Source organism: Equus quagga, chromosome 4, assembly GCF_021613505.1.
Source record: "Equus quagga isolate Etosha38 chromosome 4, UCLA_HA_Equagga_1.0, whole genome shotgun sequence".
In the NCBI taxonomy this organism is placed as follows: domain Eukaryota; kingdom Metazoa; phylum Chordata; class Mammalia; order Perissodactyla; family Equidae; genus Equus; species Equus quagga.
The window spans coordinates 25991933-26018106 of NC_060270.1; the positions used below are offsets into that span (position 1 = coordinate 25991933).

At 37.8% G+C, this 26174-nt stretch overlaps 1 protein-coding gene across 2 annotated transcripts in view; it reads right to left on the reverse strand.

Annotated features, from left to right (window-relative positions):
* Positions 1 to 6414: 6414 nt before the first annotated feature.
* LMLN (leishmanolysin like peptidase) overlaps positions 6415 to 26174 on the reverse strand; it is a 75032-nt gene continuing 55272 nt past the window's right edge. For both annotated transcript variants that reach the window (XM_046659483.1, XM_046659482.1), the window contains exons 13-17: positions 23350 to 23482; positions 22018 to 22177; positions 19766 to 19896; positions 15132 to 15342; positions 6415 to 10115 (exon numbers count right to left, since the gene is read on the reverse strand). In XM_046659483.1, coding sequence (XP_046515439.1) covers positions 10015 to 10115; positions 15132 to 15342; positions 19766 to 19896; positions 22018 to 22177; positions 23350 to 23482 — 736 coding nt within the window. In that variant the 3' untranslated portion in view covers positions 6415 to 10014. The remainder of the gene's footprint in view (positions 10116 to 15131; positions 15343 to 19765; positions 19897 to 22017; positions 22178 to 23349; positions 23483 to 26174) is intronic.

Genomic DNA, 26174 nt, shown 5'->3' on the forward strand with positions numbered 1-26174 from the left:
TACCCACTGTTTAGCAAGCCATGCTGTGGTAGGCGTCCCACATATAAAGTAGAGGAAGATGGGCAGGGATGTTAGCTCAGGGCCAGTCTTCCTCAGCAAAAAGAGGAGAGTTGGCAGCAGATGTTAGTGCAGGGCTAATATTTCTCAAAGAAAAAAACAACAAAACAACAACAAATCTGTTCCTGCTGGTTTAGTAAATGACACTAGACTTGAACTACTTGGAAAAATTGAAGTCTGAATCCTTCCACAGGCTAAACATCAAAATTAATTCCTGCTGAGTTAAAGAATAAAATGTAAAAATTAAAAGAACCAGAATAAGATATACGTGAATAATTATACTGGAAATAACATAAATGTCCATCAGTAGGGAAGAGGCTCAATAGATGATGTCATATCCATAAAGAAGTATACAAACTATGAGGTAAATCTAAGATTACTGACTTGGAAAGATGACTGTGCTGAACCTGTAAGCAATAAATACAAGGTACCAAACAGTATGTGTCATGTGATACCATTTTCATTTTTAATATTGTATACCTAATCCTATATTTATGTGTGGATATAATAGTAAAGTCTGAAAGGATATGTACCAAGCTGGGGCCCTCTAGGTTACCTCTAGAGGGATAGAAATGGAGGGCCAGAGGAAGTAGGAGTATTTTTGTAACCACAGGACCAGGAACAGAATTTGCTTCTCCAAAACATGTCTCTTTGGCATGAGGGCTATTTTGAGCTGATGATTGTTTAAAAACTAGCAGATACAGGAAAAGCTCTTAAAACCTAGTGGAAGTTTCCCTTTTGTAAAAGAAATTTACACTTATAAGAGAAATCTTCATTTGTAGGAGTGCCTCCCTCTCTGTGCCAGGAAGGGGAGGATGACTCTAAATCTCTAGAAACTCTTATCGATGGAGAAGGCAAGGACATAAATCTGCATAACAACTTTCCCCTCGTTTGCTGTGCTTTTCCCAGTGGCCTCCCATAACTGACCCTATCTTCACAACAGGATGTTAAAGCTATTTTTCAGGGGGTGGTGAGCCAGCCAGGAGCATGCACAGAAGAGAAAATTTTGATCTGCCAATTGAAACTCATCCTGCCAGTGCTTCTGCATACTGTTGGGCCCTCCCTGATCCCTTAAACCTTACGCCATACCTTGGACGAAGGAGACAGATTTGCAAGCTTGTCCTTCTGTCTTCCTGCCAATTGATTATGCAACAAAGCCTTCCTTCTTTCAAAGACCGCTGTGCCACGCTGTGGGCTTCTGTGCGTATTGGGTGGTGAGCCCTTGCTCAGTAACATTTTTACTTTTTTTTTATATAATATTTTAAGAGTGGTAGAATGATAAAATATTTCTATTCTTGTGTTCAGTCTTTCCAAAGAAAGAAAGTGAAAAAAATATATATTAGGGGTGAGAAGGTCTTCTAAACATAACACCAAAGACAAAAACCAGAGCATATTATTTAAAAATTCAAAACTTCCATCTAACAAATGACAAATGTGTAAAAAGAATTTGCAAAATAGAAGACCGTGGTAGATACTGGGGGTTAGCTGACTCCACCTCCATCCCTCCTTCCTTCTGTTTGTAGACGGTGTAAAGCTTAAAACCACATGCCTGAGACTCTCTTGCAGCTAGGATTCTGGATGTCAATTAGGTTCTGTCAGTTAGATGCACTCTCACAATATTTAGAAGGCAGATGTGAAGCAGAGCCCATCTTTCTGCTGCTGTTGCTATTAGCAACCAAGATTCTGGAGACCTAAGTGTTTAGAGGCAGCTTCAGCCATACCCAGAGTTCCAGTGTCTAATCATCAGCTTTGTGGATGTGGAGAAGCAGCTGCGGGCTCAGGAAAGATACACCACAGAAAAGTAAAAACACAGAAAAGAGAGTGTAGGGGAGGAAGACATTTCCTCTACCTGCTGTGGGTTCTTCTGACTGGAGAACAAATTAAATTCACATGGGACAGAATAACAGGAGAAAATTAAACAAAGTTTTATAACATGTATACATGGGAGAGGCTCAGGCAAGCTGTGTTAGCCAAAACGGCTGAAGCCCCGACCTTAAATATCATCTTCAGCTAAAGACAAAGGAGGATGTTGGGGGTGGAGGGGGAGTAGATCATGGGAGATTACCACACAAGTACAGTGAACAAATGCAGATTTAAGTCCTTGCCTTTGGCATTGATTAAGAGTTTCTAGAGATAAGGTCACCTGCCCCAATTCTTCCTGGTACAGAGAGGGAGACGCCTTTACAGATGGAGATTTCCTTTACAATGTAAATGTCTCTTAACAAAGGGTAAGTAAATTCTACTCCTCAGAGCCTCCTTTCCTATCTGCAGTTTATTAAAAGTAACCAGGCTAAAATAATCCTCATGCCAAAGAGACATATCTTGGGGTGGCCAATTCCTGTCCCCAACAAGAGCAAAAATGAAAAGAGCAGAGGGGTCAATAGACACTGCTGAAAATACCACAAAGGACACAATGGGCAGAAATGAGAAAAAGACAATGAAAGAAAGAATTAAGGATTAAAGAAAGTTACAGTAATTGAAGATAAGCTTATACATAATTGGCATTCCTAAAGAGGAAAATTTAAAACAGGAAATAAAGATAAAATTCAAAAGAACTTATTTGAAATAAAAGAAGACTCGAATCTATGGACTGAAAGGGCACTAAGTGTCTTCCAGGGAAAATGAACCCAGAACAGTTACCACCAAAACCTCTTTTTGCAAAAGCTTAAACCTTCAGTGCTCTTCAGATCTCAAACCCCATTCATGACAGACAATGGTGACTTTGCTTCCAGAGCCAGGAAATCAGCTTCCAGCCGCCAAACCTAACAAATGTGCTCCTGCTTCCCTCCGTGTCCTATCTCACAGTGGATGGGGCGGGTCTTGCCCCACGCTCTGGTCCCAGCCTTAATCTTCTCAGAGCCTGGCTGTACTGGGCATCTCAGTCTCATATCTTCAGCCTTGCTCTCTCCACTAGTTCTCATCAGCATGCTATACATTTTATCCCATTAATTCAAGTCTGTACTTACTGTAAATGCTTGTTTAATTGTCCCCTCCTTCACTGGCTCCAGGACAAAGACCACGTCTGTCAGTTTCTTGTGTTCCCATGGCCCAGTAGACTGCCTGACAGAGTTGGTGCTAAATACACATTGAATATACTAAGTACTCAACAAATACTTTTCCAGTGTTAAATCACTAGATTCAGTGAGTATCTCCACTGTGCTAAGTGTCAGAAGACACTCCCAGTGCACTTAAACCTGGGAGTCAAGAAGGAAAGGCAGCCCCCTCCCACCCCCACCCCATCCAGCAGGACGTGGTCTGGTCATTCTCCGTGCACACTCTTGTTCCTCTGGCCCTTCTGTTTCCCTCACTTTTGACTATCTTCTTCGTACCCCATGCCTAGGCCTTCATTCTTCCCGTACTTAGGCTCACCTTCACTATCTGTTTCTGCCTCTGGACTACAGTTGTTTCTGTATCTATGCTTTTGGTTTATTTTTAGCATCTGATGGCCGCACCCAGGCAGGTGCCTGCCCACCCTGGAGCTGACCCGCTGTGTTCTTCAGCTCAACAGACTCTAGCCTGCTCATTTCTACCACCATGCCTCCTGGGCCGTGGTGCACAGGCAGCCACACCAGGCACTGTCATTCCCAACTCAGAAATTGAATGGTGGTACGGAAATTATAACACAGCAGGAGCAGGCTATAGAGGGAGAAGAGTTTCTGGTTTCTGCCAAATTAGTAAGTTGGTGAGGGCTCCTGGCTCCCTCCCTCCACATCAATCCTTGAGAAATGATGGAGAGGTAGGACTCCTCACCCCTCACTTCTGGCCCAGGCAACAAGAGCCAGTGGATATGTCGGGATACTTGGGAAAACTGGGCTGTTTTGAATGGGTGGTGGGGAGGCAGGAGGAGGAGTGGCCACAGCCTGGGGTGAAGGGAAGCTGGGATAACTGTGAGAGGATAAGTCAGAGAAAAATGGGGAAAAGCTCCTATCTGTGGGGATCTGGCACAGTGCACCGCTGGCACAGGGGGTCTGGGGCCAATCCACTGACTCACCTCGGCCAGTCAGAGCACTAACTCCCCTCACACATTTGACTTCTTCCTTTTTCTCCCCATTACGATGATACTTATCCCTAAGGGTTATTTAAAACTTATATAGCACTTACCGGTTCCCTCTTCACTCTTCTGTCAAACCTATGCAAGAAGCCCAGACTTTACACATTTTATTTACTTAGTAGTAAGCATAAAGCTTCACAACTAACCAAATCATTTTAGAACAGTGGCATAACCTGTTTTATTTAACCTCTGTTATGGTTCAAGTTGGATACATAAGAATACTGGAAACAAATATATTCTTTTAAATCAATAATTTGATGATAAAATTATTTTTTTAGAATTAAGAGCCCATTCCACTGGTCAATCCTAATGCCAGCAAAGATATGAGTGAGATGTATATATTACAATCAAGATTTGAGCTGTAACCTTAGAGCAATCTAAATCCACACCATCTTCCTGCCAAAGTCTTATTGAAGGCAATGAGGGGTGGTGTCTTGAGAACACTAGCCCAAGGCATGATTAGGCGGCCACGAAATCTTAATATATGGGATATTAGGGATTTTTCTTCTTTGAGAAAAGAAGCACCACAGCATTTGTAGAACATCAACGTCCATTGTGTCTACACTAATTATGAAACTGACAGAGAAATATATGATCAAAAGTATAAGACAAATTCCTGGACCAATTTTTCCAATGAGTAAGTCCACAAAGACATCATGATTTAGAGAATCAATTCATGATTCTCATAAAATAATAAGAGATTAGGATCTAATAATCTAATAAATGGGCATTCCCCAGTATAAGAAAGTTGGAGACAGATCGTGCTTTCCCTGAGAAGGGATGTGGTCTCAATGAGTTCAGGTCAAGAACCAGGAATGCTCTACGTTTGTGAACATTTCCTTAAATGGAAGGTTTAGACACATAGATTAAGTTCTTCCTGAATAGTGACATAGATCCACCTATGAAAGGACAGTGGGATGGCAGAAACTGAAGCATCTTAGATCAGCGAGACCCTCCTTTGAGCAGACATTGTCATTAGCAGCACAACTGTTGGGGATTGGGGCTGGACTGGCAAGATGTGCTGAGGCAGGCGACATTTGCTCTATTCTTCATGGCTATCTCACTTTCATTAAATTTTCCTGAGTCAAATACATCAAAACTTTCACTGTATACATACTCATGAACACTCCTATGTGGGCGCACTTGTGAAATCTCTTCCAATCAACCAATAACCCTCTGGAAATGTCATTAGGAGAGACCTAATGGGGAGGGAGGAAGTCAGGGGTGTTCAGATAGTGTGATTTTCAAATAAGACAATGTCAGACAGTTGTTAAGTCACTGAAGTTTTTGCTGAAACTCAAAAAACTGTTAGTGGCACTGAGTGTTAAAGTGGCATTGAATCTAAGATACACTAATGTCTACAGGTAGAAAAAAAACATCTCTGTACATATAAAATGGGAAAGGTATCTGTCGTCTACCACAACATCAGATCACATATTTGGACTACTATCTCCAAATATGTCCAATTTTTTCCAAAGATTATAGAATGAAATTCTAGTGGGACACTAACAAAGCTGATTTAAATGAACCATCTATTTCAGCAAATCTACTGGAGAAGTTATGGACAAAGACAAGCCTATGTAATAATAACATCTACCAAATAAGCTATATTCTATCAACACACCAAAACATAGTGTAGACAAGGTAATATATGAGATGTAGACAGTTTTAACTTCAGTTTACTGTGCAAATAATACTGGGTTTATTCAACTAAGTAATTGATTGTATACAGTTTTAGCTACTTATATGAAATATTTAAAGCTTTAAAAAAATCTAAATTTATTATTAAGATTTCCCACAAAGATCTCAGCTCAGCAATTAGGTCACGTAGGCTACATTCAATAATTTCACCAAGGGCTTGGCTCCATGCCACAGGGCAGAATGGCTCTAACAGCACATGGTAAAGGTACGTCCTGGATACACTCTCTCAAACTACATTCAGGTCATGAGCAAGGATCACTTCCACGACTACAGCGCAGTCTACTTGACGCCACCGCGTAAAGTATGGTATTTGAATGCACCAGGGGGGTCATGTGATGAGACTCCTGGCCCACGGCATAGACTAAAGGGACTGGAAGAATCTTCAGCCTGAGGCGGCTGCCCTGAATTCTTTTAGTCTGCTCTCTTTCCTGCTTCACTATTTGAGGAGGGCTACTCCCTGTAGCTTTACATAAGACCTGTCCCCATTCTTTAAGTAGGACAATTTTACTCCATTTAAAATAAAGACTGAATTATGTTTCATATTCAACACCTCACCTTCCCCACAGGTTTTAAAAAAAATTGATGGTGTTAAGACAAGATGCAGATTAGTTTCCATTTTTATTAAAGTTACATTTTTCTAAGGAGTATATTACACTTAAAGTTCAATACCATAAATAAAGATTAGTTATTAAATCTTCTATTTTATTTATTAAAAACGTAAACATAAAAGAAAATAATTCACCACTCCCTCCCCAACCCTGACTAAATGGATCCAAAAGAAGGTCTTCCATTCAGGTAAGTTCTTTCTTCAGGATGAATAGCAGACTTGGTTTAAGTGTTAGTCCTCCCCAGCTGCAAGGACATGGCTCGAATGACTGGTGCCCACTATGAAACGGGTCTGTGGGGCTGTGACTGACGTCCACCTCCTCCTGCCAGGGCTACTCAAGCGCCCTCCGAGACGGGCTCTTCTCTTCATTCAGTGTTCAAGAACATGGACAGCGCTAAGACATCGAGCACAAGACACTGCGATGAACATGACGTGCAAGCTGGCCTCCTCCAGGAGGTGGGTCAGACAGAGCCAGTGGTGACCTAGCCATTCTGGAGGAGTATTAGCCGTGGAATATTAGAGCTGGAAAGATTCTGAGAAAGCATCAAGTCATTTTACAGATGGCCTTAATCAGGGAGTCTTCTAATATTGAAGAGAATGTTGATAAAATTTTATGCAGTCTCTGGTATACTTACTTATGTATCTTCCTAAAACTATTTAAACTTAATTAATTTATGTTTTATCTTCAAATATTGATAAAACTCTAAGCCAACGTATCAGGCTAAAACTAATTTTAAGCATAATTTATAACATTTTTAGAATGTCTATTTGGTCTTAACAAAAATAAGTATCCTTAAGAAAGAAGAAAGGGAAAGGATGTTTTCCAGGAGAATATTAGAGGGGTCTCCACTCAGAGGACCTAACTGCTAGCCAGTTTCTCTAAAGCTGCCAGCTCAAGTCTGCTGACATGGCTTTTGTTTCCTTCTTGTAAATTCTGTTCTTGAAAACCTGAGAGACAAATTCACTTGATAATTTTGACAATTGGGACCTTAATACTATCAAAATGAACCTAAGTCTGAACTGAAAACTGAGGTAGTCAGTTTTTATAAGCACTTGACCCTTTTTGAGTCAGAAAGGGTCTCCAGTCTCCTATCCCCAAACCAGCCCCTTCCCGGGCTCCCTCTCCGCTCACCTCACCTCCACCCTGGCTGCAGGCTGCTGGTCTCTTCCTCAGTGAACTAGTCCTGTTAACCTCAAGGGCGTCACCTGCCTCAGGATACCAACATTCAGGCTATTTCATATTCTTCAGTTCTAAGCTGAATTCTAGCCCACTCAATTCTGCACGGAAATCTCGGATTTTAAAAGTCTTTGTTTTTAGAATATTGCTATATTCTAAGTGACTGAAACACGCCTCAAAATTTCTTTCAGGTTCAGTGGCCCTCTAAATCTTCACTGAATATACTATGCAGAATCAGTGATAACCACTTTCGAGACTTGGTCAAGAGGAAGGAAGACACCAGCACAGTCAGCTACCCTCAGAAACTCAAGATTTCTTAACATCATACTTTATCAAGTTTCATATTCGTGCAGAGAAAACACTGGGCTACCAGATTCCAAGTTTAATAAATATATATAGAAAAAATGTCATCTATAATATTTTCTCCAGAAAGTCATTAGTGCAAATATATTTATATCAATAAAAAATAAAGCAAAAAATATATTTCAAGTATAAAAAGCACCATGCTCGGAAACAATGCTACCTAAATGGCATTACTGCACAACGTTCAAAATATAATTGAACCTATCACTGTGAATCTCAAATATATTATTAATCCATAGTATTTTTGGTGAAATTCTTTATACAACTTTACAAGATGATTCATAATCACAATAGGTATATAAGTTTAGATTTTTATAATTTTCTTTAAAAATATACTCTACACTTTTCTCTGACCTTGCACAATTTAAAGTTTGCATGACATGGGAGGAAAACCGAGCACTGGCCTGACACCATTACTACTAGCTTCTCTGTAGCTGAAGTTGGCCATGCTAGAGATTCCCGGCTTTTCACAACGGTAAATACCTCCAACTTAAAACCACATGCAAACAGGTATTTTAAATTGATGCATTAGAAAAAGGTGACTTTCCTTTATACTGGCGTTGCAGTTTGGCTCCAATGCCAAACAGTCAGTTGGAATTACTCCTCACTAATTATGCTGCTTGCTACTTAGCACAATTTCTTAAATGGAGTGCTCAATAACTATATGCTGAGTTAAAGGGCCAAACAATGAATGCACGAATGAATGAATGAATGAATAAATGTTTGTCCAAGGACCATGTTTATAATGCTAGAGGACTTTAGAGAGAAAAAACTGTGCATCACTTATCATTAAAGAATTTCTAACTGGAATTACTAAGCGGGGTTAGTATAAGCTCCGGCAGCAGAGCAGAATCGCTTCTGGGGCCCAGAGTCTGTGTAGTAACAGAAGGAGTGTCGAACACAGGAGGTAAAGGACATCGCTTCCTTCTAAAGCAGAGGCAATCTTCTGACTTCTGTGAACTGTCATATGTTGTGCGGTAAAGTGGACCCTACTGGACAGACCCTACACCAAACCTACACTTTGCTATCAGTAAACAATTCAGACCATCTTGTTTTGCTTATATTCTTCTTCTTATATACAAAATAATTTTCAGATAGTAGAAATTCTTCTGTAACAATTTCTAAGCTCACTTGAAAGTAACTGCACACCTGTCTACACCAGAATTTCTTTTTATCTCCATTGGTCAAAAAGGAATAGTTCTGCTTTTGTCGGATTACAGTTGTCATAACTATTATCTGAAAAACATAAAATAGGTTTTCTTCTGTTTGCATGTCTTCAATGTCTTTACAGGGCAGAGAATCTTTCTCTCTCTGCGTCCACAGTTTTTCAAGTCATTATTAACTTAACGGAGAATATAGTTGGAAGCTGAGCACAGAAGAGCACTAAGCACAGACACAGGTGGAAGAGAGCTACCAGCACACAACGGTTCAGGGGTAATGGCCACACAGCTGGTTTGAAAAAGGTAAGCATGGTTACATCATAAGATTCAGCAAAACATAATTACAAAAAACTTTTTAGAACAATGACAACAATGATTTTAGGGTACCATGTATAGCCATTAAATTCAAAACAGGTACAACAGTGATGTAGAAATCCCAATTCAATTATTTTCTTGAAGTCAAAAGACAATCTATACTTTTGAGGACAGGATCCACAGCTTACAATCTTGCAATAATTAGCTGTTCTTTAAATTACTGCAGTGTTGATGAACTCCTTATCATTTTAGGTTAATGAAAATGCTGAGGTATGTAATCACTCCGAAAATGTCACTGATTATTTCCTTTTCAAAAGAAAACTTCAGGAAAGTTGTGTATCTTAAAAACTAAAGAGACTTGGTAACTTGGCATTCCCTCCTCTCCAGGCTCTGAGGCTGTTGGGCTGCTGAAGAGTGACTGAGGGGAAGCTCTGCTTCACGCTCTGATCGTGGTCAACGCTGCCAAGCCGAAGTCAGGAATGCCACTTCCGCCGTCTTCATAGGCTCTCACTCACCCAGATTTTGTGCTTTGTTCAGAGGAACATGACACAAAGGAATGTCTTGAGAATCCACTTTTCCATTCCTAGTGCCATACACACAGAAGAAATCCAGCCAGCAGAGGAAATAGATTGCCCAGCAGAAGCCAGAGGGTGACCACCAGGCTAGAGGAACGGGAACAGAGATCTAGGGTTGAAAACAAAAAATTAAGTTTCTATAGACATTTGTGGAATAAATCATACTAACTAAACACTGACTCTCAAATAGTGGAGAGCAGAATCAAGAATGACTTCCTGAAACCCAGATATGCAAAGTCATTTTTTTATATTTATGGAAAAAGAACAAAATATTTAAGCAGGAAGAAAAGATGTATCTACCATATCAAGGTTAAAACACAGCACCTCAAAAAATGAAAGAAGTGTCTTGGAGTAGTGTCCCAGCAAAGCTAAAGATGCTACACAGGAAAGTAAATTAGTATCTTGGCCATTCTGACATGGGATGTAGGACTCTCTCCTTCTATTCTTCCTTGTCCCTTCTAAGTAGGGTGACCATATAATTCATCACTCCAAATTAGGACATTTTGAGACAAGTGTTAAAATAAATTTCTAGTCCCAAGATGGAACCACTCCTGCCCATGGTGCTATGTCAGCAAACTGCAACTTAGTTACCTTTTGTGTTCCCGTAAATGCTCCATTTGACCAGAAACACATTATATCCAGACAGCCAATCTCCAACAGCCAAGCCAACTCTGGACTGTACAGTTATTTCCTTTTTCCTTGATCTTTCTAAATAAGGTCAGATACACAACCTCAGCCAATCAACTTAAGCCAAGTACTTCTTCCTTGTTTTCTGCTTGTAGCCATTTTCCCTTATTTTGTAGTTCTCTGGTCTCTTGAGAGTTCTCTGAACTTCACGAAGTGTGAAATAAAATTTGCTTAGATCAACTAAATTGTTCTCTGCTCATTTTAACACAAAGGAATGCTATTAATAATTATACCAGTACAATAGGCAAATGGACTGTCCCAGGCAAACGAGGACATAAAGCCCTTGATCTTTAAATATCTACCCACCTATTCATATCACCCTAGGCTTTATTTGGAAACAGCAGAAGATTCTATGGGCTTTGGGCACTAGGCATGTATTTTAATTCATCCCTGAGTTGTTCTCATGGCTAAAACTATTTCCCAAAACAATTCTCAGAATGGAAAACATTTTTATAGCAATCAAGAGACCAGGTCAACCTGACTTTATTTTAGGATGAGCTATCCTTTCTAATACTTGGACGAATAAAGAACCAACCAAGCTTCAAGTCTAACTTGATTAAAAGGTAAGAAAAATAGGGCTGGTCCTCAGCTATAGAATAAATGGAATGATAATCTCAAGGCATGGAGCCTACTCTTCTGAGCACTATACAGTGTGGAACAATTATTTTTAAAAATTATTTCAATGCATGTGATGCAGGTAAACCATGCGGAACTTCTATTCTTCCCCAATGGAATCAGCTGGTATTTGTTAAATCTCAGAAAAATCCCACTCAGTCAAAAACAGTCCTTCTCAAAGTGTGGTTCTTGGATGAGCAACATCAGTATCACCAGGAACTTGTTAAAAATGCAAATTTTCAGCTCCAACCCAGATCTTCCAAACCAGAAACTCCAGGGGTGAGGCCTAGCAATCTGTTTTAACATGATTCTGATACATGCTAAAGTTGGAGAACCTCTGATCTAGAGCTGCACTGTCCAATATGGCAGCCACTAGCTACATGTGCTGTTTAAATTTAAATTAATTAAAACAAAATAAAATATTTAGTTCCTCAGTCACACTAGCCACATTTCACATGTTCAGTAGTCACATGTGGCTAATGACTATTGTATTGGACAGTGCAGACTACAGAACATTTCCATCAACTCAGAAGGTTCTACTGGACAAGTTCTGGCCTAGAGCATCAGGGAGAGTGGTCTTAGCTGGATAATGAATGGACTTTGGAGTCACTAATAACACAGGCATATCCCTTTATCTCTTGATTCTCAATTTGGCCCCCCCAAAATAGGAGGAGAACTAGTTGTTATCTACTGTGGCACTAAAATTTAACAAGCTATTAAAACATTAATGGCAGCTTTGGAACCCTTGCTGTCCTTCAAAAACATTGCATTTTCTGTGATAGCACTCCTTAAACAAAAAGATTCAAAGAGGGTGTTTCCAAATGAATTGGAGACGATAAGATATAGACACAAAGCACTTAGCAAAGTGTCCAGCATTCAATAAATGGAAACAAAAACAACCCCTACAGGGGCTGGCCCCGTGGCTGAGTGGTTAAGTTCGCGCGCTCCGCTGCAGGCGGCCCAGTGTTTCGTTGGTTCGAATCCTGGGCGCGGACATGGCACTGCTCATCAAACCACGCTGAGGCAGCGTCCCATATGCCAAACTAGAAGGACCCACAATGAAGAATATACAACTATGTACTGGGGGGCTTTGGGGAGAAAAAGGAAAAAAATAAAATCTTTAAAAAACAAAACAAAACAAAACAAAAAACCCTACAATCTGAAGAGACCAGAAAGAATTTAGAAATAAATCTTTCATATTCAGTAATGGAAACTATCATAGGCAATATAGGAAAACTATTTAATCACACTCTAGCACGTAGAAGTGATGACCAGGGAAAAAGAGAGAGAAAAGATGAAAGTTTTAAATTCTGAAAGAAATTACAAATGTTGGGAAAGCCCATGTGAACTAACATCTGAGAACAAAAACAAGAAAAATCAGAAGAATTTGGGGAAAGGAATATCTTTCACACTTCCTCCAGAATATTAACAGTTTTAATGTTTTGAAGGCATACTTAAAAACCAAAAAAAAAAATACTTAAATTCACAGATAGATTAGGGATGATTATTTGTTTCATAAGCTTCATCATAGGTTAATTCTAATTATTAGCATTTCCCATACAAGTACATTTAAAGCATCAAATATTATTTTTACAAGTTTGGTGGTCATAATAACAATATAAACAAACTATTTACCTAAAAGAAACAGCATATGTAAAGTTTGCCATAGTCCCTGGCACACAGTTTAATAAATACTCAGTAAACTCTCACTGTGTGCTCTCTTCAAACACAGGAACAAATATGGGAAGTCAGAATATTTTAAAATTTCAATAGTGATATTTATAATGTTTAAAAAGCAATGCCAAAAAGGTATCTGTTCTTGTAATAGTTTACCCATGTTTCAAAATTGTGGAAGTTACAGTGCTCTTTTGAGCATGCTTCCTCATAGAACTAACTGGTCAACAGAGAACGAAATCCCATCATCGCACCACAATATCAGAAGGGCGACTGATAAAGAGGGAGCAGGATAAGAAGAATTAGAGCCTACGGCGCAGTTTGGTGGAGGTGGAGGGGCTGGGGTGGTTTGTAATCTCTACTCCTCACCTTCTTTCTACAGATTCACTTGTCTCTGTCATGCTCCAAGGACAAGAACTAATCATTTCATAGCACCTTGACCTGGTCTGGCTTCCTCCTCATTCCTACACATTCTTCTACTGTACTCCTAAGAGTCTTACCCCTGAACCAGCTTCAGTAATTCTCTCTATCTCAACTCTAACTGCTAAAGGCTCAATCTCTGCTCATCTCTTGGACAATGAGACGGTGACAGTCTCTTATAGGTAACTCTGAGATTAGGCCTGAGAATGGGAACTCCATCAGAACCATCTACTTGTGGACCAGCAGCCCTCTAATTCTAGCCAAGGCAATTTAACAGTAACAACAAAATTAAGTCATCCTACCAGCTTCATATTAAGAACAAAAGTTAACTAAGAGCATTTAACACTACATTTACTATATACCACATCAAAAGGACCTAAGATCTTATATCATTTCAAACTATTTATTGTGTTATTACTATAATAACTGCAGAAAACTCAGCTGACTCACGGGAGTACTGTGCAGAAGAGAGTTAACACAGCAGGCCTGAGATCACCATCCTTTCAAAGTCCTGCTTGTAAAGATGGGTTTTAGCTGGCATCTGGGAACCGGTTTCCTCCCGATTTGGCCCCTTTGCCCCTTTTCCCTCTGCCGATTCTGCTTTCTATCTTTTCCCTTTGACAAATCTTAGCCATAAGTACAACTAGAGGCTGAGTCTTGTGAGTCCTAGAGATCTACTAAACCACCAAATCTTGGGCAGCCCCACACAAGCACTGATCTCCCAAAACTCACCCTCTACTTAGAGCTCAAGTCTAGAGAAAGCCCCCAGGATTTGGGAAAGAAAGGAAACTAAATGTTAGAGGTGGAGAAACTTTGATTTGCAAAGTGAAGGTAGCCCTCCATTTCCAACCAGGCCATGGAATAGGCAAAGGGCTACATGGTTCCATTTAAAAAATACCTGCAGCTGAGAAAATGAAACATTGCACAAGATCTTTATTATTCATACTCTAAAATGTCAAACTGCGTAAAATCTCACAGGTCATTTAATTAAACTCTCACAGATCAGAGATCAAAGCTTTAATTAGAATTCGTGAATTCTGTTTATAACTCTTAGAAATGGGTCATCAGTCTCAGTCTGCACGTCTTCACTAATGAGGAATGCGCTCTTCTCAAGGCAGCCCTTTCCATTCTTCTGCTGCCTCTAAAGGATTTCAATGGACTCTGTCTCCCTACGACTTCAAGCTATTGGTCTCAATTCTAGCCCCTGGACTTCCACAGAATCAGTAAAATATCTCTCAGCGAAAACCACCTTGTCTTGGGCAGCCTGTCTTTCTCCCTCACCGTGTGTGGCTATTTGTATCCTCCCGCACCTTTCTCTTCTTCTTTACGGGCCTGTCAATCCCTTCTTTGAGCATCTTTTCCAGTGTCTTTCTCTCTCAATTCATCTAATTATAACTAACATATATTCAATTGCTTTTTTGTATTTAATGAGCAGAATTTTGTTTACCGTTAGTTTCAAAATGAATGGTTGAAACATTCACTTTTTGTAACCTTCAGTGAATTTTTTGTGCAACTCAGAGGTTCTCCACACAGAAAGTTTCCTTGCTCTTACTGAATACAACTGTCAAGTTCATCCACCTTCAATTTCTAACAACAGGGAAGGAGCTTTTCCTATAAAACCGCAATTAGAAGAGAAGATGCTCAACCTGTTTGAGAGTTTCCTTGGAGGGAATTTTCAAATCTGATCAGAAAAGCCCCTCTTCCTTCCCCAGCCATGGAAACCACTCACCCAGTGGTAGAGCTCGGCTCAAGTTAGTAGCTGGCGGATCTGTTTCTGGAGGACAGAGCTCACAGAAGTCCCAACACGACGGGCAGAGCAGGTTTCCATCATGAATCCAGCCGTTCATCTGAATACTCACAGGGAGGACTTGCCCGGCCCGACTACACAAATATGAAGTGTCCTGGACCCAAACCTTCAGACCTTGTGGAGAACAAGAAACCTTCCAATAGGAAAAAAAAAATCAGATCAGTAAGATTCCAGTATGCGAGCCTTCTCCTTCAACTGCAGGAAAATCTGTTAGAATTTACTAAAAATACTGGCTATAAAACACAATGTGGGATGTGGGCGTATCTTTAATCTCATATGAAGAGGGTTAGGTAATTCAGGTTCTAAAGGAGTTTCACTCTCTGGTAATTCTTAAACTTTTAGTCTAGCACTTTCAAAAATCTGATAAAAGCTCTGGACACTTTTCTTGAAAAAAATAAGGCAACACACAGCTATACATACAAGTTGGAATCACAGACCACTGAAGTCAAGTTATCAAGAATAACATTTCTGCAGATTCCAGTATCCTCACATACTTCAGCTTAAATCTCTGTCAAAGAGTCATTAATCATGTCATTCTCTCCACAAATCACTAAATTTTGTAAATCAAATTGTATTAGTTTTAAATTATAAAAATAATATATGCTCATTATAAAGAAAAAGCACACAGCACAAAAATGTACAAAGTAAAATTTCTTTCTTCTTTTTCTCTATCCCAGATCCTCTGCTCAGAGACAAAAATGATCTTAGTGCTTTTATACAGACTGGTAACATCTTTAAAGGCAGGACTCATATCTCAACTACAAGGGGGAACTAATGAAGCCCATTTCAAAAAGCAAACACATTAAAGCTAACTTTTAAAGAATTTAAAATGACCGTGGCTTCTTCAAAGTCGTTTTCTACAAAGATTTCAGATTAACTTCAATTATGCTACTTCACTTTAAATATTTCTGGAACTTCTCTCCTGGAATTAGCTTCAAAGCAAGTGCATGCTTCTGAACATGTCTGATGGTGGAAACTTTTTACTTTGTAAGTAGATGTAATTTATGGAAATACCCAAAAGTTGCCGAGAACCAAGTCTGGTTAAGGTAGTTGACTAAACTGGTTAACAGAAGGTTAACATAGGTGTGATGCAAAATACTAAAATCTATTCTCTTAGATGGCTACTAAACTATTTCTGAAGGAAGTTTCAAAAGAGGAGTTTCAAAAGCATATTTCAGCAATGGAGTCTTTTTTTTTTTTCGAGGAAGATTAGCCCTGAGTTAACATCTGCTGCAAATCCTCCTCTTTTTGCTGAGGAAGACTGGCCCTGAGCAGACATCCGTGCCCATCTTCCTCTACTTTATACGTGGGACGCCTAACACAGCATGGCTTGCCACGCGGTGCCATGTCTTCACCTGGGATCCAAACCAGCGAACCCCGGGCTGCCAAAGCGGAATGTGCACACTTAATGGCTGCATCACTGGGCCGGCCCCTGGAGTTATTTTTGAAATAACTCTATCATCAATCAAGTTCAAATATAATACTCATTTGAAAATTTAAGTTAAATAAGGTATCAAGAAACCAAACAACAACAAAATGTAACCTCTTCCAGAAGCCTGTCATTCAACAATCCACATCTAGTGAGCATCACCATAGCTACAGCGCAAGTAATTATTCTTTTAAGTGAGAATTGACTGAGCACCACGCTTGGTGCTGAAGGGGATACCAAAGAAGTCTGTAACACAATGCCTGCCCTCTAGCAGCTTTAATTGAGGTAAGAAGGGTGGGATTTAAACTTTTTTCCCCCAAAATTAACAATGTCAGACTGTTTCATGATTAAGACTCAATAAATGGTAGAAACAAGAGCAATAAAGATCAGAAATTTTTGTGGAAGAAAGAACATTTATGTTCTAAAGATGTGCACAGGATTTGGATCACAGTGAAGGAGAGATGTTGTGACCTGGTGAGTTGTATCAGAGCTGGAGTGGGTGAGGAGGATAACCACGTAGGGCTGGGCAAAGATGGACAGGAAGTGGACAGACCAAATAAGTAAGCATATGGAAGACAATGAGAGCCAGATTTCTCACTGTTGGAGAGAGGAGTTACAAATATGGAAAGGGGGAAAACTAAAATGAACTCTTTGGCGTTGGACTGGAATCAAAAATATTGACGAGTTACATCAGCATCATGGCAGAGTAAGCATTCCCAGTAATTCCTCCCCTACAACATACAATGAAAAAGTCATTTATAGTCCAACAGAGGACATTCAAACACAGCACAAAAAACAGTCAGAGAGACCCACACAGCCATACAACGGAGGGCAGAGAGGCTGGAGCCCCCCTCGGAGGAGGTGGAATGGGGTAAAAGGACACAGGAACCAGCTTGAAGGGGCTTCACCTGGCCAAATCTTGGGGAACTTAAATATCAAAATAAGTAATGATAGTTACAGTAATACCCACTGAATAAAATGGAATCCATGAGTCAATAATGATACAAATACCTAAATTAATAAAATGAAAGTATGGTAAGAAGTAAGTTATTGACGCAGTATCTGCCCCCAAGATACTTATTAATTACAAAGGGAATCAATTAAAAGAGAAAAAGTGGAGTGGAGAAGTCTACCAGATGCCAACAAGATCACTAACAAAGGGACAAATCAAAAGAGAGTATCACCAGAAGAACATGAGCATCACTTCTGTGATATTACTGCTCAAAATACATTACCTGAATCTAATCATGAAGAAACATCAGACAAACCCAAATTGTGACACATCCTCGAAAAGAAATGGCTTGTAATCTTTAAAAGCTAGTCAAGGTTATAAAAGGAACTGTCACAGATTGAAGGAGATCAGAGATGTGACAACTACGAAACATGTGATATTAATCCAGATCCTATTGCTACAAGGACATTATTGGGACAATCGGCAAACTTGAATGGGGTCTGAGAATTAGAAGCATCAATGTTAATTTCTTGATTTTGGGGGTAATATTATAATAACGTAGGAGGATGTCCTTGTTTATAAGAAAAACACTAAGTATTTGGGTTGAAGAGGCAACATAGAAGCAATTTGTACTTAAATGACTCAAAAAATATTTTTGTATCATTCTTGCAACTTCACTGTCAAAATAAGTAGAACAAACAACAACAACAAAAAATCCAGGTAATCGTATGTTAATTGTTTGGAAATCATACAGTTTCTCACACAAATGGTGCTTAGTATTAAATTAGCAAAATTAACTGACAACACTAGGCACAGGGAAGCCAAGGACATTCAATCTTTGCAGATGGTATTACAAATCTACATAATTCCTTTGCAGTGGTGGTGCTGGTGTTAATAAAACATTTAAATAGTCTGAAAAGGTCATTCTCCTACTATAGTTGCCACTGTTCTAGCTTTATCTCCTTTAACCTAATATTCTCACTTACGGGAATTTATTTCAAAAAATAAATTTAAAAAAAGGTAAAATATGTAAATATACTTATAACAACACTTTTATATAGTGAAAAGTGAAAATTAACTCAATATTTAACACGGAAATGACTTCCCTAATTATGATACTTTAAAAATGATGCAATGTTCTACATCCATAAAGAATAGTAAGTATAATTATTGGAAAAACTTGGAAAAGGTGTTTGCTCTGCATACTAAGTGAAGGCAGTAAAACAAAATTATGTATTATGATTACAACTAGGTCAAAACTATGTATTTAGTCAATACATAAATCTTTAATGGAATTTATCAGAAAATGGTTGCTGGATACAGTTAGATTATGGCTAGAAAGTGTTTATTTTTAATTATCTTTTATTAAGGTTTCAAAGATAGATTTATGTGAATTGTACAGTGTGTGAATTGTATCTCAATAAAGCTGTTATCAAAAAAAGTTAATTTTATAAATAACTTGAAAAATAATAGTTAAATTCCAAGCTCCAGAAGTCTATTTAGCTCTTGAAGCTGAAATGGCACAACAAATTCTTCTTTCTCAGTTCTCGGGATCGCCTCTCCTCTCTGACATCCATCAGTAGGGTGAGAAATATTCTCTAAGTTGGATGCTCCTATGTTACAGAATGCCTGTATCTTAATACGTTCTTAATAAGGTGATGCGTCGCTTAATATCAGATGTGCAAATAAGATAATTAAGAAAATAGTAGTTTATCCACTTTGGATTTCTAATTTCAAAGGAAAAAACCCTATTATCAACCAGTAGTTGATTTATTAATTCTTAAATCCATGCTTTCCTCAGATCTTATGAAATAAAATTGCAAATTTCTTCCATTACAAAGTAATATTTGTTTAAGAACAAAATTACATATTTTCTATTATTACCTTAGGATACATGTCCAGAAGCAAAATTATTACAAACTTGCTGATCTATAGCAATTATATATATTTTTAAACAAATGGAAAAGGCAATTTCTCCCAAAGAAATGACAGTATTTTCACAAAACACAAGCATTCAAACTAATATTTACATAAATAAACAAGAGAAGTTAAAGTATTAACCAGTAAATTAGCTATATGAAAAGATTAAAAAAATGTATTTTAAAATATAAGAAGCATATAATGAGATAAAATTATACAGCATTTGGTATAATTATTAACAATCCTACAGTTTACCTGATAACATCCACTCCCCCAGTCTGGGTAACTCAGCTTCCTCTCGCACTTTTCCATGACAAACGCTGACTTCTGAATTAGACAAACTGAATGAGGTCCGTACTTTTCAGCACCATAGTTTTTAAAAAGATCTGAAGCAAACCAGAAAAATTTTCTTAAAAATTTACTTATGGCTCCAAGAACAAGAAATTGAAGCATTCTGTTCTTATGATTAAAAGTTGCTTTAAAAGTCAAACATGTTTAATGGAAATTTTCAATTAAAAAAATCAAGAGAAACGGGGCTCCAAACTCAAACTGGGTTCTCAATAAAGGGATTAGTGGGAAAAAATTATTATATTAGAAACAAGAGAAAAAACTGGGCCTAAAGTATCTAAGTTAGATAAAAAGAGGAAATGACATTAAGAATCCTCCTCACTGGAGGTCTAAGCAGGAGTTACCTCCCAAGTGACCCAAGACAGCACGAGGCAAGTGATGTATGTAATGAAGGCTTTTTTGGGGTGTTGCAACTTTTGCAAAACTTTCTTGAATTTTCATCTTAGGCCATCTGCTGGAAGTCCATAAATAGCAGGCTAATCTACTCTCAGCCTAAGCAGAAACCTGCAGAGGAGTGGGGTGGACTAAATGACCTCTAAACAGGTGGAGTGGACTAAATGACCTCTAAACAGTTGATGGGCAAAGGGATGAGGCTCTCACAGCCCAGCAATAATTAGTTCTCTTTACACTTAATACAAGTAAGTTTCATCTTTTCAAAGCAGACAGTTCAATTAACCCATTTTGAAATATTATAAAGATAAGTATTTTATGTCAGTTTTGAAAAATATTAATTGTATAAGCTAAGAAAGGAAATGTAAAACAATAAAACAGGACTCTATATTTCTTTTATTTATGAGTATTTCAAAGTCCTTGAAAAACATAGTGATCAGTGTCAAATGAAAAAAGGAGGTCAGCAAACTGCAACCCTCAGGCCAAACCTGGAGGACCATCTGTTTTTATAAATAAAATTTTATTGGAACACAGACACACTCATTCATTTACGGTTGTCTATCACTGCTTTCACACTATAACAGCAGAGTTGAGTAGTTGCAACAGAGACTGTATGCTCCACAAAGCCTAAAATATTTACTATCTTGCTCTTTACAATAAACGTTTGCCAAGTCCAACTCTAAAACAATAAAATGTGATACTATATTTTTGGCAAATCCATAATTGTCAGATCTGTGCACTTTTGTTTAACATGGAACTGCTGAGTAGTTATAAGTCTTTAGACATTTATTAAGTAGATGAGTGGTGAAAAAAATTACTGTACAAATCCAGTTAAATCTGCCAGGTTTAAGAATAAAATGAAAAACACTACGGAAATTTAAATTTTAAATGTCTTAGTCTGTAATAAAATATGGAATAAGAGGGGGAAAAACCACCAGCTTAAAAATCTTCATGACCACAGAGAAAAAAACTACTTCTTGCTCTTTATTAACATATCAGATGTGAGAACATTTTGTTTACAGAGGTGGTTAGTATGCAATATAACTACTATTGCTGAATATCCAATTGCCATACTGTTTATTCCTTTGATGATCTATTCATTTATACATATTAAAAGGGAATAAATAATATGGCAATACATCTTTACTAGCCATGGGACAATAGTATTATTCTGATATCTGGAGAATGACAAGTCACTTCTAAATCACATAAAATTCACATTCCTCAGGAAAGGAAAAAATGAGGTATCTAATATGATTTAATAAAAAGAGCTCTGCATTGGAGGATCTTGCACTGACACCAATTAACTATATTACTTAGTGTCCATTCATCTGTGAAATTCAACATCATCTTCTTTATGTCTCTCATCAGGTTTTTGGAAGAATAAAATAAAATGATAAAATAAAAATGCTTTGCAAAGGAGAAGTGTCACGCAGATATATGGTATTACTAAAAAGCAGCGTATATGAACACACACAAGTGTGTCTAATAACAGCTAACAATCCTTTCATATGTCAGAATTCTAAGCACCTACTACACTAATTCGTTTAATTCTCACAACAACTCTATGAGATAGGTATTATCATCTCCTTTGTACAGAGGAGGAAATTGAGGCAGAGAAAGTTAAGTCACTTCCAACAGATGAGTAGCAGTGGAACAACAACACAAACTCAGTCTAGCTCCAGAGTCTGTGCCCTTAACCACTATTTTATATTGCCGATATGTAATTTTAGTACGTAAATAACATTTCGTTTCACTAGACTACTAACCTGGTTGATTTTCTGATATTCTACAATCTGAGCTGCGCTGATATTCGCCACTTAAATGCCAGCTGAATTCCTGACTGAAAGGGCAGTAGTCAGCAATTTCTACTGAACCACCATAATAAGGCAAATCTTCTGCAGGTATTCCACTGAGTTCATCAAAGTACTACAAAAAAAATGATTAGGAAGACAGGAGAGTAGGAAGCATTCTGTATAATCAAAACGAAGCACAGAGGCAATTTATAGCAACCCTCTAACGTCGTATAGTACAAAGAAGATATTAATGGACTTCTCTTCAAATACAGTACAACACAAAGATAGTAATACACTACCTAAGGGGTATTTCGAGGTTGGTATAGTTTTACACACAAGCAAGGTAAGTAAATTAGTCTAAGTTTTTTATTAGATGACAAGATTTGACTAATGTTTTAAAAGGGTGAAGAGGAAGAGTTTTAAGAGTTGACAAAACACAAAACTAACGCATACAATTAAGATATTTAAATATAATGTACTTCAAGTGTTTTTAGGAGACAATTTATATGTTGTTTTGAGAAACTTGAAAAAATAAAACTGAGAAAATGAATGAGATCATATATATAAAATACTTCGAACACCAAAGGAACCGCGTATCAGATACATTTTAAAGATTTCACATTTTACACCCACTCATTTAATTATATTACTATGCCTAGAAATACAGTTGCCATCTTATGGTGTCCGAAGCACTCAGCAGGGTCACAAACATATGTAGGAAGTTCAAAATTTAGCAGCAATCATTTTAAATTAATTTCTGAGATATCATTTCTGCCTAAAGGGTCCTTTGTAAATGGTAGGCAGAGATAAGGCTTCTTAGAGAGAGCCAATGCAACAAAAAACTCAAGGTCAAATCAGAGATTAAGACTGAACATGTGGGACCATGTTCTTCACCTTTTAGATCCCATGAGTCAAACCTTTTCTAAAGCAGAACTACTAAGCTTTCTAATTAATTAAGAGTATCTCAGTTATTTTCTTTAAAGACCTTGTTTTCTGTGTAAATTAGAGGAAATCAAAGACAAAGACTTTGGAAACAATTAAGAAGAAAATAAAAAGAGTTTAAAAATAGATCAAATAAATATTACAAATGCCTCTGACCATTACTACAAGGCATTGCTAAGTATTAATCGCTATCGATTAGCACATTGGTTATAAAGAAATGGAGGAATTCTGTTTTTTCTAACTTACAGAAAACAAATGGGGCCTTATAAATTGAAAAACTTAGGAGAATTCACCTTTCTAATTAAAATGAAGGCTTGTTTTTAGAAAGTTGATTCTTAAAATTGTGCTCAAAAGAAGTGTTACCTGGTACTCTCGAGGTAAAGGTTTCGGAAACTTCTGCAAATTACACACTGCAACTGCCCTCTGGTCCTGCCTGCAGGTTAGCTGCAATGGATTACTTCTGAGCGTGTCACAGTAAGGGCTCAGCATCTGCCTCCTGCACACAAAGACAAACAGCACGGCATCGAACTCTGCAGAAAACACTACAGGTCTATTTTATGGCTTTGTCTTTTCCATTATAATTTCAATATGTTCTAAGAACTTAAAATTAACTGTTGAATCAGGTTATAAACTTACTTTTCAAAGGGTAAAAGAAAATGCTTAATGCAGATGTGAAAGATTAATGCTAGCTGCATTATAACATTACTTCACCATTATTAAATAAAATACTATTTATCTTCCTTCATTTTTGCCAGTAAAATGGAGTTCTGCAGACCTGATTTGCATTTTTAATGACAAATAATGAAATTCCAAATCCTGCCTAAAAATACAAATCTTCATAATTAACAAATGGAGTCTCAGAAAGAGATGGAGATGATGTCCCCTCTGTCTTCCAGATACAGTGAAATTTTTTCTGTGTCATAATCTAGTTCAAAGAATCTTGTCTGACAATTTGTTAAACTAAAAACATTCACAGGACAATCTTGTTTTCTTGTGCAAAATGAAGATGGTGAGAATATTCATAACTGTTACAACTTGTTCTGTTCTCTGTTAAATCTAATCTTGGAAGTGAAATTTGCAAAAAGAAGTCTTACAATTTTCCAAAGCAGGATCTGTTGCAGCGTCCTGTAAAAATAACCTTCAAATAAACCTATAATTCTGATCAGTCATCGTATTGATAGTTAAAATACATATTATATTAACGTCATAATAGAAATGTTTTAAATGAAATTCCAGTATTCCTAAATCCTATTACAACTGCTCTGCCAAATCGTAATAGGACCACTGGTATTTTTCCTCTTCTCCCATATGCTTCTTAAGGAAAAGAAGCCTAGGTTAGATTTCTTATTATAAGGAAGATTGATACTTGCATCATTTAACTTAACATAGTACAGCAATAAAACATCTCTAGGGAATTACAGCTTCTTGCGATAAAATGTGTAAAACACCTACCACAGACTGGGGTAAAACTGAAGCAGCATGGTTTACAGGAAAGCAAAGGTCCTTAAGTCATCACACAGACTCAGTTTCAAGTACCAGCTTCCTTGAGTTTCCTTAACCTTCCCGAGCTTCAATTATAAAGCACTGAGTGCCTAGCACACACAAGTGACCCAATAAACATAATTTCACTGTCCGCACCATTTTTATCAACTCTTCATGTAAGGCAATTTTATAACTTTCTATGATGAAGTTTCCAATGAATATGACCAGTAGTTCTTACTAAGTCATTTTCTTGATACCATGAAATGCATTTCCTTTTTCTCTAAAATAAAACGGTACATTACATTTACTTTAAATTAATTAAAAAATGAGTTTTGGCTAAATGAATAAGAAGAATAAAGAGGTTAAAAAATACTGATTTTAAAAATTTCAAAATTAGAGTTGTTCAGGATTTATGACTTACAAATTCGACAGCAGCACTACCCAACAGAACTTTCTGCAATGTATCTCTGCTGTCCAATACAGTAGCCACTAATTACATAGTGGCTATTAACCTCTTGAAATGTGACTAGTGCAACTGAAGAACTGAATTTTAAACTTTATTTTACTTTAATTAAGTTAAATATAAAGTACATAACACATATGGCTAGTGGTGCCATATTGGACAGTACAGCTCTAGAGTTGATATTAATGTCAAATAAGCTAGGCAGAGGAGTTGGGTAATTTATCATTTTTAGTTGTTTCAAAACATAGAAAGAACCTTATTTTGGGTGTACGTAGATTCAAGTGATTCAAGTGAGCACGGCTCTGCCTATGCTCTACTATCCCCTTCTCACAGCCAGTCACCCAACAACGGAGGAGAGGTGTCACAGGTGAAGTTAAGCACCACCCCCTGTGCTCAAGAAGGGTCACACAGGAATCTCTAAGATAACTCAGGGAGATAGCCAGATCGGGCCTATGGTGCTAGAAGTTGGCTTCTGTCCTGTAAATACTTCTGGACATCGTTTCACAAGTGGGACATTTGAATGCTTGTGACAGGGATCAGCAAACTTCAACTCTTGGGTCAAATCCTCCCCACAACCTCTTTTTTGTTTCTTTGTTTCTCCCACAATCTGTTTTTGTAAATAAAGTATTACTGGAACATGGCCATGCCCATTAGTTTTGTCTATGACTGCTCTTGATACACAAAAGTAGAGTTGAGTAGTTGTGACAGAGCCTGTACAACCCTCAAAGCCTAAAATATTTACTATCTGGCCCTTCACATAAAAAATTTACCAACCTCTGGATTATGGTTGAAAGATAGGAGAATTCAGGGGACCAATAGTTTTAGCTTTTAAAAAGAGACTAGGGGAAATTTCCTTCTGTTTTTGGTTTTAGGTGATCCTATAATTGGGACCCAAAGGGGACCAAACAGAATTGCATCTGTTAAAAGAAAAAACATCTCTCTAAACTCTTGTAGCTGCAATGTTAGTTATATATATACTTCCTTCAACACTGGAAAAGTGGTTCCCAAACTTTGCTGCACATTTCAGGCATCTGGGGATCTCTAAAAAAAATACCAATGCCTCGTTCCCACCTCCAGACATTCTGATTTAATTGATATGGGGTGCAATGTGGCCATGGAGATTTTCTAAATCTCTCTAGATGACTCTAACGTGCAGCAGAATTTTGGAACCACTACACTAGCAGATCAAATTGTACTGCTGGATTTAACTAGCTGTCCCCAAAGCAGCTGCAGGTGATTCCTG